This window comes from Podarcis pityusensis (assembly GCF_964106645.2).
Source record: "Podarcis pityusensis genome assembly, chromosome: 9".
Classification (NCBI taxonomy): domain Eukaryota; kingdom Metazoa; phylum Chordata; class Lepidosauria; order Squamata; family Lacertidae; genus Podarcis; species Podarcis pityusensis.
Window position 1 is genome coordinate 62391423 of NC_138034.1, and position 17024 is coordinate 62408446.

General features: G+C 45.6%; 1 protein-coding gene across 1 annotated transcript; it reads right to left on the reverse strand.

Annotated features, from left to right (window-relative positions):
- Positions 1–2873: 2873 nt before the first annotated feature.
- LOC308485581 (uncharacterized protein) lies at positions 2874–16341 on the reverse strand. The gene is made up of 6 exons (XM_081021442.1): positions 16291–16341; positions 13870–14034; positions 10249–10319; positions 10026–10073; positions 8836–9186; positions 2874–6926 (listed from the first exon to the last, which is right to left on the reverse strand). The coding sequence occupies exons 3-6, from the start codon at positions 10309–10311 to the stop codon at positions 4926–4928; spliced, it is 2463 nt and encodes an 820-aa protein (XP_080877568.1). The 5' UTR covers positions 10312–10319; positions 13870–14034; positions 16291–16341; the 3' UTR covers positions 2874–4925.
- Between the last annotated feature and the right edge of the window lie 683 nt (positions 16342–17024).

Here is a 17024-nt window from a genome sequence, read left to right on the forward strand (position 1 = left end):
GCGCATGCGCAGAAGCACTAAATTGCGCTTTGCGCATGCACAGAAGCACTGAAGTGCAACCCGCGCGTGCACAGACATGCTGCTGCGGGTTGCAAAAGTGAATCCCGCACAGATCACGTTCGCAACCCGAGTGTCCACTGTATTATTATTATTATTATTATTATTATTATTATTATTACTACTACTTTCACCCTGATGCCACCACCACCCCACACAAAAAATAATGTGATACCTTAAAGTTAGCTTCCCAAAAGCCTTAGGAGTGCAAAGGGCTTGCGTGAACTCCAGACACCCACTGGAACTCAAATATGGATGGTAAAATATGGGAGGAGGGGGAATGAGACTAAGGCAGCAATACTAACCATGCCTACTCAGATGTAATTCCTACTGAATTACCCTTGGGCATTCCCTCCCATTAAGTATGAGACAGGAGCTCTCTTCATTGTCTGTTCAGTGTTTGCTGAAGGTCTTCCGTTTGTGCGTGGCATGCTCTTCCAACCACAGGACCCAGCGTTCTACAGTTCCTGATGGCAACAGGTGGGGCCAACAGGATGTGAGAAAAGGAGGCAGAAGCACCATAATCATCAGAGACTTTGACAACCCAGGTAAGGGGCAATCAGGTGTGTTGGCTGGCAGGGGGAAAGAGCTCTGAGACTCAGTAACAGGATGCCCATAAAGAATAAAATAGAAGTAGCTGAGATCTCTACTATCCTATCCTACTCAAGGTTCAGTTAGTTGCCAGTCCTGAAGCATCATCTTTATACCTAAAGACTGCGAGAATATTGTAGATCTGTTGCAATTTCCTTAATTCATCCTACTCCTGACTCCTAAGTCTTCCTTCTAGAGTACATATATATTTTTTACCCCCTTACACAACTAAGCTCCGTGTAGATTATCGTAGAAGTGGTTTCTACAAATTTCCATCAGGACTCAGTTCTGGAAAACTGCTCCCCTCTCACCCCATTTCATCTTTTCTCTCTGAAAACATTGCTTCTTTTGACAACCTTACATGGAAGGTTTGCACAGCAGATCTTCAATTCAAACTGAAAGCAACCGGCATGATTCTTTTGACATTAAGCGGCAGTGCCACTTGCTGGCCATTAAAAAGCATCACAGTTTATTTTCGCAGCAGCTTCTAGGACAGCGGTTGCCACCAACAGATGTTGGACTACATTTCCCATCAGCCCCAGCCAGCATGGCCAATGGTCAGGGATGGTGGGAATTCTAGCCCAACAAACATGTAGAGGACAACAGTGGTGTGGACAGGTGGAGGAGATATGGGAAGAGCCATTCCTGCAAGGTTGGGAGTGTGTTTTCAATTGGCTTGTGAGGAGCCTACCATTTGCCACCTTTTGGGAAGAGAGATCTGTGGGGGTGCTTTTTTGGCACACGTGCTGTGGGGGGCCTGCAGTGTTACGTGGCCTCAGAAGCACCTGAGAGTTAAGTTTATATTTGGCACACAAGAGGCCGTTCGTGCTGAACCCTCCTGCCCCTTCTTCCACAAAGGCACAATTCCTTGGCTGCCAGAGACGCTGACTTGCACCCAGGATTGACCCATGGATGACATGCAGTGTGTGAGTCATCATGTGCACAATGCATGATGCGTGTGTGTGTGAGACATGCATGTGGCGCATGCACAACATCGCATCATCAGGAGGAGGCTGAGCCCAGGGCCCAGTAAGGCGCAGCTTCAATGGCTGGTGGCTCCTCCTCTCTTGCAGATATTAAAGGGGCTGAAGACATTTCAGCCCTATAGACAGGGCCGTCTTACCCATAGGCGCTAGGGGTGCGGGGCACCTGGGCGTCGGGCTCTCAGGGGCACCAGGCCAGGAGTCTGGGGCCCGAGAGTTGAGTCTAGGGAAGAGCCCGCCCATCGGTCAGAGTGCCGTGGCGGGCTCTTCTGCTGCAGGCGGCTCTGCGCCATGAGTTCGGGGGCAACCGAGCTAGCGAGACACTGAGGCTGGTGGCCAGCTCTGCCATCCTACACGCCTGGGACTGGGCAACCTGGGGGGGACGCCGGGCGGATCTTTGCATCCCAGCACCGCATTTGCTTACAACAGCCCTGCCTATAGAGTTGGCGCTAATGCTGGCTGCACACCCTGGTGAAATGTGCTAGGAGTTGTTGGGAAACCCCTAATCCCCTCAAAGACCTACAATTCCCAGAGTTCCCTTGGAAGCAGGATGGACTGTTAAACCGCTCTGGGAACCGTAGCTGAGGAACATCAAGTTAAACTGGGAAAGTGTAAAGGGTTGGGGGTGCTAAACTGGGGACTTTTGTCAACAACAGGCAGCTCTGTCCACCCGTGGGTTGGCTCGCCAGAAGAGGGAGCAGCTGGCCTGTTTATTGCTATTGTACAGGAGGTGATACTCTAAGCAGTGGTTCTAAGTCCAATGGTTGTCTGGCGACACAAATAGACATGCTGGCAAAGTTCATTGGGTTCAGGCCCAGATATGAGTTTTGGGGGCTGGTAACATAAGCAGAAGATTGGACATATTCCCCAATCCAACCCCCGTTTGCAAGCTCAACAAAATTTGGAGATTCAGAAGAAGCAGGTATGTGGCTGGATTGCATATACTGGGCATCATGCTGCTCTCAGATACCCCCTTGGTGCCCATCAATGCCTCCTGGCCCCAAATATTGTATGTTTATATTGAGAGGGTTTAGCTTTTGGGGAGGTTGTTTGGTGGGAGGGGTGTGTGTTGTTTGTTGTCTTTTATCTCCACCTACAAACTTGTCACACTCCTGCTTCTGTTCTCTGACACCTGCACCCAACAGGCAATATAACAAAACCATTCAGCAGATATGTATTAAACCAGGTAACTAATTTTTCTTTTACATTTTAAAGTTCTTTATTAGTAAATACAGAGTTGTGTTGTTGTTGTTTTTAACTTAGGACCACATGTATAAAAAAGGGATTAGAAAATAGCCCACAACATTTACCCAATACTGCTATACATTTATTACAAAATATTACATACATCCTGTATTAATTATACCTCCAAGGCTGTGTGAACAGCTTATGTGCACAGGCAGGTGGCAAATATCTTATTTGCTTTCTATCTGTGCAGTTGCTACAGTTAACAGATGTCTTTTCATTACCACACAGGTGCGTACAGGAGCTGGCTACTATATATTTGGAATCAGTGTTTGCCCTAGGCTGTGCATGGCTGTGATCTTTTTCTTTTGTACAAACAACGGAAAATAGGTCCTCCTTTAGATCTCTCATCCCTCAAGAACCAGTCTTGTATTTGGGGTGCTTCAGTTATTCAAATGAAAGTTGGGGATGGGTGTGTGTGAAGCCTTTTTGTATGTGAGCAACTTTGCTGCGTAGAAAGACCAGCTCCCTCTTTGTCCTCTAAAAATGAGACTGCATTGGCACCAAGGAAATAAACAGTCATGTATGCATTCACCACATTTAAATAGTGGAAGGAGCAATCATGCTATAAGGCAGAGGAGGACCCACCCTCAAAAAAGAAAAGAAAAATAAACTCCACTCTCCAAACAGCAAAAAATAAATGCCCAAGAATGGAGGAAATGAAATATATTCCTTGTTGTCTCTTCAGTGACGTCACAGGAACTGGCCAATTGATGCCAGTAACAAGGCCCAAGCAGCATGCAGACAAGCAGGGGATTTCACTGCTGTGGGGCAGGGGCTAAAGTAAGTTCTGCTACGTCACTACTGACCTAATTTATTGAATGGAAGGGACACGATCTAGGGGCTCTTAAAATGTAGCTGAGGTCCATAGTGCAGGTGGTTCCCCAAGTACTTTACTGAAAGACCTTCTTTTGAATGGAACAGGCATCATCTGCTACAATGACAACCTGTCCTGGGACTTTTATTTTGCCAATTCTGTGGATTACTGTTTCCAATAAGGCTATGCTGTGGTCTAAACCACTGAGCCTCTTGGACTTGCCAATCAGAAGGTTGGCAGTTCGAATCTGCACAACGGGGTGAGCTCCCGTTGCTCTGTCCCAGCTTCTGGCAAACTAGCAGTTTGAAAGCATACCAGTGCAAGTTGATACATAGGTACTGCTGCGCTGGGAAGGTAAACAGCGTTTCCATGCACTCTGGCACTCGTCACGGTCCTCCGTGCACCAGTAGCGGTTTAGTCATGCTGGCCACATGACCCGGAAAGCTGTCTGTGGAAAAATGCCGGCTCCCTTGGCCTGAAACAAGATGAGTGCCACACCCCATAGTCACCTTTGACTGGACTTAACCTTTACCTTGCAAGACACATACACAACAGCCCCCCAAAAATTCAGTGGTAGTGGCAGAAACAGATTACCAGGATAGGGGTGAGGAACCCTCTTTTAGATGTTGTTGAACTCCTAACTCCCATCAGTCCCAGTCGGAATGGCAAATGGGATTATGGGAGTTGTAGGAGAGCAACACGGGGGCAGCCCCAGATTCCCAACCTGTGTGGCAGGCCAGTGCAGACCTTGTCTGAGGCCTGGAACGTGAGTCTTGTTAGAATAAAGTTATAAACTCAAACAAAAATGCAGCTGGTCACTGGAGGCCTGAGGCAAGCTTATTCGGCTGTCCCCACTTCTGCATGGACCTGCCCCGTGTCAGGCAAAATTCCTGGTGGCTTCCACGGTTCTGAGGTGTTTTTGAAATATTTTAGTCTCCCTCAGAATTACTCAGGTGTTTTACCTGAGGAGGAACCTCAACATTTGCTTTGACTTGTGCTTTAGATAGAATTCCGTGGCAACTTGGTAGTGTGTCGAACCTCACGTGGTTTGTTCTGCTAATCTTACTCCTCAGATAGGATCCATCTCGAATTTCACTTTAACTGAAATTCAGCGGTGACTCTAATTTCCTGTTATCAATATTCACATTGCTAAAAATGATAAAATAAATTAAAAGATGAGGTTGCATCTTGGCCTCAAAATATTACGTAGAGTTGGGTTTGTTTTTAATGCTTTAATACCCATCCTGGCAATCGTTATCATCGTAATCGCTAAAAGGCTTATTATGATAAATGTCAAGCATTAACTTTCGGCTTTCTAGCTCCATGCTCCTTGACCAGCTGTCGTCTTCTGTACTTTCAGAATTGCTCTTTGTGTCCTCTCTGGATTGGCTGGATTCCCCTTCTATAGAACGACTGTTCTCCTCGCCTTTGGATTCACTGCTTTCTGTTGATCTGCTCTGCTGGCCTTGCCATTCTTCGGACCGGAGAGCATTCGAATCACTGTCTTCACTGCTGGCGCTGTCTTGGGAATCTTTGCTGCTCTCAGACGACGCACTTTGAGACAACCTGCTGTCACCCTGGCTGGATTCATCTGTGTCCTCGGATGATTCTTCACTCTCTTCTGTAGATGTGCTCTTCTCACCTGATCTGCTGTGTTGTCTCTTAAACTCTCTGGATTCACTGCCCCTCGGTGGCACTTTTCCTACTTCTTCAGTAGAGTCACTCTCCTGCTCTTTAGATCTGCTAACAATGGGTTCATCTGATCTGTCGCTTATCTCTACAGATTTTTTCAAAGTCTTCTCGTAGGAGTCCCTGCTGTCTTCAGTGGATTCACTCTTTACGTCTTCTGCAGATGCAGTGTCGTCATCCTCTCTAGACTGACTATCCTTGAGTTCTCTGGACTGGCTATCTGCATCTTCCCTGGACTGGCTGTGCGTATCTTCCCTTGAGCGGCTGGGTGCATCTTCCCTAGACTGACTGTGCACATCTTCCCTGGACTGGCTGTGCCTGACTTCCCTGGATCGGCTGTGCACATCTTCCCTGGAGTGGCTGGGTGCATCTTCCCTAGACTGACTGTGCACATCTTCCCTGGATCGGCTGTGCACATCTTCCCTGGAGTGGCTGTGTGCATCTTCCCTGGATTGACTGTGAGAATCTTCTCTGGACTGGCTGTGCCTGACTTCCCTGGATTGGCTGTGCACATCTTCCCTGGAGCGGCTGCGTGCATCTTCCCTGGATTGACTGTGAGAATCTTCTCTGGACTGGCTGTGCCTGACTTCCCTGGATTGGCTGTGCACATCTTCCCTGGAGCGGCTGCGTGCATCTTCCCTGGATTGACTGTGCGCATCTTCCCTGGAGTGGCTGTGCGCATCTTCCCTGGATTGGCTGTGCACATCTTCCCTGGACCGGCTGTCAAAGGTCTCTTTGGACTGACTGCGGCTGTGCCCTCTGGATGAAGGCTTTACAGTCTCTCTGGAATGACTGGTTGCATGCTCTCTGGATCTACTGGGAACATTTTCTGTTGATTGACTAATGTCTTCTACAGACTGGCTTTCTTCTTTGGAATCAGCATCCTCCTCCTGCAGGGACTTTTCCTCTTCAGGGCTGTGATCTTCATCTGAATCAGCATCAACATAATGGTATACTTTCCTGGCAAACTGTTCCACTGATTTGCTGTGATGTTTGGCTTTTCTCTGCCCCTTTTCTCTGCTGCTTTCCTGGCTGCTTTCTTTTGAATGGACATCTCCGTGAAGCATGTGAGAATCACTGTCATGGCTCTCAAAGATGTTTGGGTCATCACCTTGCATTCCTTTGTCATCAAAATCATACCTATCCTCTTGGCTGCTGCTGTAACTATCACTTCCTTGTTTTTTGCTGTAATCAGTAATGTGGTTATTCTCTTTTTCAAAGTCTCTGCTCTCGCTACTGCTGCTACTGCTGCTACTACTGCCATCATGGCGTTGGCCGATAGCATTGTCACCATCTTGCTCCCCGTTGGTCACCCATGTTTGCTGATCGTTTCCTTTGTTTGGAGTTACCCCATGAGTGCCTTCCTCATTATGTCCATCATCACCACTGGCACCCTCATCATTGGTCAGATCACTTCCTCCTTTCCCCATGAAAGTATACAAGACTTGATCAGGGGAATAAAGCATGCCATCATTTTCAACATCAAATTGTTCTTTGGATTTTCTGATATCGCTGTGGTCTTCATGAACCTCGTTTTGATCCTCCTATAAAAGACGACAAATGGGAAGGGGGAACAAAACTTTATTATTTCACATTGTTTTTAGAGTTTCATAGGCCAAGTGGCACTCTTGCTTCTACCCCAACAAGCACCTGTTTTGCCAAAAGCAAGGTGGTTCTTTTACAATGAGATTCAGAAGCAAGACATCTGAAAGCAGCCCTGTTTAGGGAAGCCTTTAATGTTTAATAGATTATTGTATTTTAATATTCTGTTGGAAGCCGCCCAGAGTGGCTGGGGAAACACAGCCAGATGGGTGGGGTATAAATATTATTATTATTATTATTATTATTATTATTATTATTATACAAAATACACAAGTGAGAGAGAAGATTAAAGTTTTTATTCTAAAACAGCAAGCAATCTATTCATACCAAGCAAGCACTTCAATTTGCCACTTGGAAGCCCTCAAGAATCAGAGAAGCGATTCCCACAGCCTCAGTTTTCACCGCCCTGCGGCCAATCAGTCTGTGCACATGCTTTAAAGAAACTCTGCCCAAACCGTCAGATTTTATAGACAACCTGCGTAGCTTTTAAGACTGGCTACATGCAGATCCTCCATTAACCACCCCCTCTCAAGACCTCACTTTCTCAAAACATGTCAAACATGAGAGAAGGTACCAAGTACTAGCCTTCCAAACTGATAAGGTAGCTGGCGGGGGGGGCAGTGCTTCACCTCCTCCCAATGTTCCCAAAACATCTAAGACTGTTCTGAAAACATTCATATTACAAAATAACAATGAGAAGCCAAAATACATTCCATCAAAAAAACTCAACAAGAGAGAGGGAGGGGGAAGGAACAGAGGCAGGATGGCTCCGTGTCAGACCACTAACTCCTCAATACATTTTTGTCTTCCGGATGCGTTTCTCATTCGGCACCACAACATAGCGTTTTGCTGCTGTATCTATCAAAATGTTACAACTGAGTGAAAATGGCCTCCTGAAATTCTCAACTCTATACTTTCAGGCAGTGAAATTGGGAGCAGGGTAAGACTGTGCAGCTCAGCTGACCTCCATCCAGGTGAGTTGCTGCAGTATACCAGGATGGGGCAGGAGATGGCAGTTGCAAGGTTGGCGCAGTGCAAATACAGCAGAGCAGTCAATCTGGTTTTCCTGCTGACGCGTTTTCACCGTGCCAACCACACCACTGCCATGCTGCTCTCTGTCCTGGTGTGCTGCTGTGACTCAGCCAGATGGAGGTCAAGGCTGGGTGGGGAAAGTAGCTGTTAGTATGTAGAGAGACTTGGCAATTGGGTAGGGGAGAAAGAAAGGTAAGGCGTAAGAAACTAAAGAGGAAAAATGAGGTGGGAACATCACCAGGGAGTGAAGCTATTGAAGCGGGAGCTGTGATCAAACATTATATGCAGGCAGGGGAGTTTGGAGCTAAGTGCTCAAGCCTAAGCTTCAAGGGACAGCATAGGATCTGGGAGCAGGAAGAGAGTGGGTTGCATTGGGAACATCACCTTGCTGTACCACACAGGCAACACCAATTCACCAAAAAGGACTCCATCAAAAAGGAGGACAGAAATGTTGGTACATTGTATAGGAAAGGATTGTAGAAGAATGGGGTACAGTGCTGGTCCAGGGGTGGGGCTAACAGCACAGCCCCACCCTTTGTTGTATGTAGGGCTACCCTTCATGCAAATAGTACATGAAGAGGTCTCCTTTTAATCCAACATTCAGAAGGAGTGGAATTCAGAGCAGCATAGACCACAAGAATAATGCAAGAACGGAGATGTTTTCATGCCTACAGTAAATGATCTGGGATGAGTTTATGAACATTCATGTTACTGAATCCGACTGAATTGAGGTGACTGAACTTTCAGCTGCTTATGATGGGGAAATAATTCTGGCTACTTCAATTCAAAGGTTTATACGGTAACCTTTTAAATACCTACCAGAGATGTTCCGTCAGCAGACTGATCATCAGAACTGTCCCCATGGTCACGGTAGTCCTTGTCATCTGCCCATTTCCTCTGAACTGTCTGGTGGTGGACTCTGAAATAATTGCCGTCATCATTGTCCCGAGTGATCCATTCATGGTCATCTTCTGAAGAGCTCTCTAGGCTTCCACTGGAAACTTTCCTGATGAAGTTCTTGCCTTCACTGCTCTCATGGCTAGTGCTCACACGTTCACTGACATCTTTCCTTCCGTTTTCCATGCTTGTGCTTGGCCTGCTCTCTGTATCTTCATCACTAACATCTGTGGAATCAGCTACCTCATTCAAGCTTCCTTCAATTGCTGTAGCCTGTACAAAAGAGGGACATTAAGGAATGCCTGGTTGCAGTTTTGTTGTTGCTTCTGTTCTTATGCCTTTGTTATATTATAGTAAATGTCAAAAATAGCGTGGCTCCTATTACATGGTAGTATATCAGCCACCCCTAACGCTCCAGCTGTTTCATCCTCCAACTTACGTCATCCCTGATCATTGGCCATGGTGGCTAGGCTAATGAAAGTTGAAGGCCAACAACATTTGGAGGGGCACATGTGCACAGGTGTATTTCTAACAAATTTTGTTTGTTTGTGTGACCTACTCCTTTGCTGGGCTGGCCCTATCATTAGGTAAAGTGGGGCAACTCCTGGGATTTTCTGCCTCAGGTACCAGAATAACTTGGATGTCCTTGGGTACTATGCACCTTGACTTTGGGAGGAGCCACCATTTGCTGATCTGCCTCAGGCAGCAGAATGTATTGAGCCTTTGCCTCAGAAGACCTAAGTGGAAGCTGCTCCCCAGCAACTGGTAGCAAAGAAAGACTTGCTTTTATCGAGGGCTGAGTTCTAGCTTGCCTCAGTGGTCATCAGTGGGCTGTGTGACAGACAACAAAAGGCAACACTTGGGAAAACCAAGGAGGAGGGCAAGAAATGCTGCCTAAATAATTCTAGTGCAGCAGATGGCCAGGTGATTTCATCCACAGCACAACTCAAAATCTGAGGGAAATTGTTTTTGGGGTTGGTTGTGTTGCACTCAATGTAACTTGATGATCTCAAGTGGTACTAGGGAGAGTTCTTTCCTGTTTTTGACTTCTAAAACAATTTTGTAGCAGAATTCATCATTTGATGAAAGAGAAAGCACAATGGCCTGCTTACCCAATGTTCCTCAGAGCTCCTGTGATGTGCACCTAGGTGTCTGGATACCTGGATATAATATTAGAGAAATTATTCAGAAGAAAGTCAGCACAAAGGACACAAGCCAGTTGAAGTTACATGTTTTTATATCCTGCTGATTTCAGCGGGTGAGCTGAGGACATACTTAAAACCAAACATGTTTAAAATGTCAGTGTTGCAATGCATTTTTTAAAAAAATACTTACAGGACGAGCACAGGATAGAGCCCAGAGGGAGATAAACAAGAGTGCCGTCCTCTTCGTATTCATTTTAGTTTCTGTAACAACATCAAAAGCAGTGTGTAAAAATAGAGAATGAGCAGCAACTGTATTGGCCATTTTTAGGTCAGAGATGGTAAAGAGTCCCTCATCACTGCTCCTTTTCACCATGCTGGTGCCAGAGTACACACCTGGCTGGTTTATGCAGAAAGGCCTAGACCAGGCTTGCTAAGGTTAGTCATTTCTTTTAGCAAGCAGAATGGCCCACTGCATGTTGCTAGCAAGTGGATTCAACCCACACGCAGCCAGCTGCCAATTTCATGCCAGTTTAGAGCAACAAATCAGTGTTGCTTGCTAAAACGATGTATGATGTGCAACTATGCAACGATAGTGGAAAACCAAATTTGCATGTACGTTTTATTTTTCCAGGCAATTATTATTTCATGTGTTTTGAGCACACAGGCTGCACCACTCGTGAGGCAAAATGAGGCGACCACCTCAGGTGGCAGGATCCCCAGGGCCAGCATATCCTGATGTAGATCTTTATTTCCCCCGCCCCCGTTCTTGATGTAGATCTTCACTCAACCCTTCTTCTCTGGTAGTGGTAGGGAAGGGGGCATTCTTTTGCAATTGGCCTCAGGTGCCAAAATGTATCGGTCTGGCTGTGGTCTGCACTTTAAACCACACCACATGGACAAACAAAACTGCGTTTTGATAGAGAGGGCACGTCTGGAACTTCGTTTGCAAAATGTGTCCTCCTGCACATAATCTAGTGGTTGTGCACAGAATGTTGACTGCCTTTCTGAGTAGTGGAAGTATATTTTATTATAAACGGCTCTGGGGGTTTTGCAATGAAGCAGCGTACAAATTCTGCTGAATAAATAAAACATATAGAGCCATCATTGCTTTGTGTCCCACCGTGCGTTCATAACACTTCAAACGGTACCCCTGAAAAGGCTGAGAGGGAAACAGAGAATCGGGACCCAACACCTGCATTTTGGTATGACTCATAGGCGACTCACTACACCCCGCCCCTAAAAACTACAGAAATAGTATTTAAAGGATTGTTTAATAAATACTGTATTTTTTGCTCTATAAGACTCACTTTTTCCCTCCTAAAAAGTAAGGGGAAATGTGTGTGCATCTTATGGAGCGAATGCAGGCTGCGCAGCTATCCCAGAAGCCAGAACAGCAAGAGGGATTGCTGCTTTTACTGTGCAGCAATCCCTCTTGCTGTTCTGGCTTTTGAGATTCAGAATATTTTTTTTCTTGTTTTCCTCCTCCAAAAACTAGGCGCGTCTTGTGGTCTGGTGCGTCTTATAGAGCGAAAAATACGGTAAATTCTGTTTCCTAAGTATGTGAAAGAAACAAGGGTATATCTCACACATCCACATAAGCACTCATAAGAACTAGTGTGCTGTAATGGTTAGAGTATTGGACTCGGACCTGGGATACCAGGATTCACATTTGCTCACTGGGTGGCATTGGGCCAGTCATTGCCTCTAAGCCTGACCTACCTCACAGGCTGGTGGGGGCTGATTTCTTTTTAAAAAACAAATTTTATTGGTTTTTAAACCAATAAAAGAACCATTAAACACCATTAAACATTAAACACTTGTCCAGCAATGCCTCTAATGATGTTTGCCCTATCCATTGACTTTAGACATAAACTTACACATTCAATCTTCAAACATATTACTTAACGTAACTTCTCCACTGAGAATATTGAGCGGCTGGCATAACAAAGTCCTGATTTGGGTCCTTAACATAGTTAAAGAAAGGGGTTCCACGTCTCTTGAAAGGTGTCCCTATTTGTTATGCCTTTAATTGTCCCCCTGTGTTTGGTAAGGCACTCAGACATTGCTGGATCCCAGATATTATTTTCCCATATGTTCCGGGGTATTTCAGTCTGGTTCTTCCGCTGTGGAGCTATTGCTAATTGAGCTGTGGTCAGTAGGAAGGATGCTAGTTCTCCGCGATGCAGTGTGGAGCCCAAGTCTATGTCCAAAGATAAGAGTTGCTAAGGCACGGTGTTTTGGGGATTAATTGCAGAGAGGGAGAACCATGTCTGAGTGACTTGTAGAAAAGGAAGTACAGTGGTACCTCGGGTTAAGTACTTAATTCGTTCCGGAGGTCCGTTCTTAACCTGAAACTGTTCTTAACCTGAAGCACCACTTTAGCTAATGGGGCCTCCTGCTACCGCATCACAGGTGCATGATTTCTGTTCTCATCCTGAAGCAAAGTTCTTAACCTAAGGTACTATTTCTGGGTTAGCGGAGTCTGTAACCTGAAGCGTATGTAACCTGAAGCGTATGTAACCCGAGGTACCACTGTACATAAATGCAATAAATAAATAATGTGCCTTCTTTATTTTTAAGTGCTAAGCTTCCCCCCGCCAAAAGAAATGGACAAGAATGACCCTAAGTCGATTGAAGCATGACTTAGTAAATTTCACGATTGAGTTGTATAAAATAAAGAGAACAAACGCAATTAGGAAAGTAAACCATCCCCCCCAGGTCATTCCTGTTCACACAACCACACACAATACCTATGTACAGTTAGCTGTAGATGCTACCTCGAAGACAACAACATTGGGGAAACAATTGCAGCAGCTCCAGATAAGTGATCACCTGCACACAGTATTCTCAAAACACATTGGGACTAATGATCCCTGGATGGTGGACTATTAGGAGAAGGGGCACTTCCCCACTTTTTTTACTTGTCGGGGGTGACTGTCTATTGTTGGCTTTGGCTCCCCCTACTGTTGGTCTCCCTGCCTTTTGCCTTACTGGTGCTGATGGGCACCAGTCACTACTGTTAGCGATAAGTGTACATGCGCCCTTGCACTGTGGTTTGGAGCTGGCCTTTTCCTTCTTGGTGCATGTGTAGCATATCGATCTCCTATCAGAGATTCATCAGCATCACTGCAGCTGGAGCTTTTGTATCGCCTGATAAACATGGAAGCACAATCCTTTTGAATGGTGACACCATGCTGAGATTCATCAAATGATTAGATAAGAAGTGATGAAATATCAAGAGATGATGCATACAAATCAGCCCTAAGCCTTGTTCAGCCAGGGGGGCCACACATATTTCAATAATAAATAATGGAAACCAGGTACGTATTATTAGCAAACATGGCATTAATATTACAGAATTACAGAATAGTAGCATTGGAAGAAACCTCAGGGGTCATCTAGTCCAATGCAGGACTCCTCCTCATAGCTATCCATGGGCAGGCTTGAACCACCAACCTTCTGGTTAACAGCAAGACACGCAGAACTTGTATTTTGGAGGCAAAGTTTGTAGGCAAGAGCTCCCAATTTATTGTTTTGTCTCCACATTCATCCAAATTTGCATTTTTATAAAACACTCATATCCATTGTTCAATGAGTATCAAAATGATTTAAAGACCCCTTTTTGCATAAATCTCATAAACATCAGATAATGAGAACAGGGACTTAGCAGTCTCCTTTTTCCTCATTCATTAATGCTTCTTCATTAATCTCCCACATCTTTAAGACTTCTCATTAAGTTCTAGCAGGTGTCCCCTGTGCTGGCTTTAACTCTTAACAACATTGGAAAAAGGAAAATAATTTAAGATTTTACCTTTGTGTCTGTCTCAATGAGGTTGCTCCAGGGTTTCCTTTTTCAAAATTGCTCCCCAAAGCACATCAGTTTAAGATCCACTTCTTGAACACCAGTTTTTGACATCTTCTATGACGGTGCACGAATTTAAACTCTGCTTCAGCTACAAAAGGACCAATCAGCAGCCTTGAGGAAGAGAGTGATGTCATAAGGTGTCATCAGGCATCCAGACCGCCCCCGCTTCCCTTCTGCCTCCAAATGGACGTTTTCCCTAAAAATAAGCTGTGGTTCTCAAAATGACTAGACCAGTTTGCATTTAATGAGGGATCTTGCTAAGGGTTCATTTGGATTTCTAAATTTATGCCACTTCTCATGCCTGCAGGTTTATGAGTGTAAACAATTGCAGTGTCACCCACATTTATACCCAGAGTGCTGTCATCCCCAGTCGGACTCGCTTCCTGCTAATATATGTATTATACCAGTAGACAGTTTGTACCGAAGTGCTTCCGAGAACCGTCTTTAGCATAAAAAGATCTGTGGGCTACCATATCTTCTCGCCTTACAGCCACCATGTGGGAGGATGCTTAGAACAGCTGCAACACTGAAATGAAACTGCTGAATTTGCCCTTTGCAGCTGTGATACAACCAATTGGCATGTTATAGATGCCAAGGGAAAGAAGTTTGCGCCCAGCTAGGAGTTTCTTTAGCATGTCTGCTGTGACAGCTTAGGCAGTGGAAGAGGCAAGCCGTTTTTCAGACTCAGCTTAAAATTTCAAACTGAAAAGTAGGTTGTCTCTTCAGTGTGCGGTAGACACCGTGCTGGATTAAACCCTGTGGAGGCCCCTAGGCAGTCAAAATTGGGGTGGGGTGAGGCCTCACAAGAGCAACAACAAGCAATATTTATGCTTCTACTCGGCTAAAGGTAAAGGTAAAGGTACCCCTGCCCGTACGGGCCAGTCATGTCCGACTCTAGGGTTGTGCACCCATCTCACTTAAGAGGCCGGGGACCAGCGCTGTCCGGAGACACTTCCAGGTCACGTGGCCAGCGTGAAGAAGCTGCTCTGGCGAGCCAGCACCAGCACAGCACACGGAAACGCCGTTTACCTTCCCGCTATAAAGCGGTACCTATTTATCTACTTGCACTCAGGGGTGCTTTCGAACTGCTAGGTGGGCAGGAGCTGGGACAGAAAGACGGGAGCTCACCCCGCCGTGGGGATTCGAACCGCCGACCATGCGATCGGCAAGTCCTAGGCACTGAGGTTTTACCCACAGCGCCACCCGCGTCCCTCGGCTACTTGCGAATATTCTACTAGGATCCGGAGTCGGCAGGAACTTGCGACATGCTAACTGACAGAAAGCTTCGTACTTGGAGGTTTCTGGTTCATGCACTCTAGTGGGATAACACTGAACTAAGAAAGCTTGATTGCAATTTTCTTTCAAGATCAAATCAATATTATTTTGATGCGTTGTCACGGGCCCCCTACCAGAATAGGTAGCTATTATAGTCTTTCTTTAGTCCTTTTCTTAATATTTAGGCTATGTTACTATATGCCTGATCATTTTGCTTGCCCTTTTCTCAACCTTTCCCAAGTCTACTGTATCCTTTTAGAGGTGAAGCAACCAGAACTGTACACAGTATTCCAAGAGCTGTATCCTCCAGGTCGGCAGTTTGAATCCCCACGACAGAGTGAGCTCCCGTTGCTCTGTCCCAGCTTCTGCCAACCTAGCAGTTTGAAAGCACACCAGTGCCAGTAGATAAATAGGTACCTGTGGCGGGAAGGTAAACGGCGTTTCCATGCTCTCTGGTTTCTGTCATGCTGTCCAGTTGCACCAGAAGCGGTTTAGTCATGCTGGCCACATGACCCAGAAAGCTGAATGTGGACAAACGCTGGCTGCCTTGGCCTGAAAGCGAGATGAGCGCCGCAACCCCATAGTCGCCTTTGACTGGACCTAACCATCCAAGGGTCCTTTACCTTTATATTTTTATTCTCCAATGATTATATTCTGTTGGTAGCTGCCCAGAGTGGCTGGGGCAACCCGATGGGCAAGGTAAAAGTTACAAATTATTAATATTACATTATTATTATTATTATTATTATTATTATTATTATTATTATTATTCGGTCACACCATAGATGTGTATAGTGGCATTATATAGAGGTAGTTTTCTTTGCGTGTTCTGCTGTGAATTGATCCTCCCAAATTAATGGGCTGATCCGAGTGTAAGTTTCCACCGGATCACGGATTAACATGGAAATGGGCCGGAACGGACTTGGACATGAAATCATGTGAAAGCAACACAGACCAGAAATAATACTGTCTATCCCTATGAAGAGGTGCTGGGGAAACATACACCAATGACTGCGCCCAGCTCGGACCTAAATAAAACCTTGCCACATCCTGTTAGTGAGACATGAGGGACTGGAGGCAGAGAAAGCTTACCCAAGCAGAAGAAAATCCATGACGGCAACTACAGCTTCCCCACTTCCTCACACTCAGCTCAGCCATTTCCTCGTGACACCCACAAGGAATGTTAGGAATAGCTGCCAGGAAGGGCTTCTCCAAGCTTGCTTGAGAAACCAAGCTTTATATAAATTGCTAAGAAGAAGTGCTTAAGAAAACAAAAACTTCACAAACTTGTCTCTGGCATAAAGGGGGCATATGCATTGCTTCCAAGTGGGACTTCCACCTGAGGCTCTGGGAGTGGCCAAATCCATCCATTTTTATTGTTCCAGACTTAAATGTAGACCTCCACAATTCCACACCACTTTGAAAGCCCTCGTAAAAATCCTTCAGGATCCAGGTGCAAATTTCCCCCTTACACAGGTTTGTATGCAATGTTGCCTACTATATGCATTTTGCAAAGCAATTTCCCTGAGTATAAAATATTTTGCATGTCATTCTCACTCATTATATGCACGTTTTGCCCCGATACATGCATTTTTACCCATGTTACTTGTCAATGAAAACTGCATTGCAAAACTTGGAAGAAAATTGGTGCATCCCCACACCCCAAACCTTGCAGCTGCCCTGCCCCATCCCCATCCTGGACAACAGACCCACCTGACCACCTGAGCCACAACCGCATGAATGGCATCAACCAGACACCTTGGAGAGCCACTGCCAATCAGAGCAGACAGTACTGGTGCTAAGTGGACAAGTAGCCTGGGGGTTGA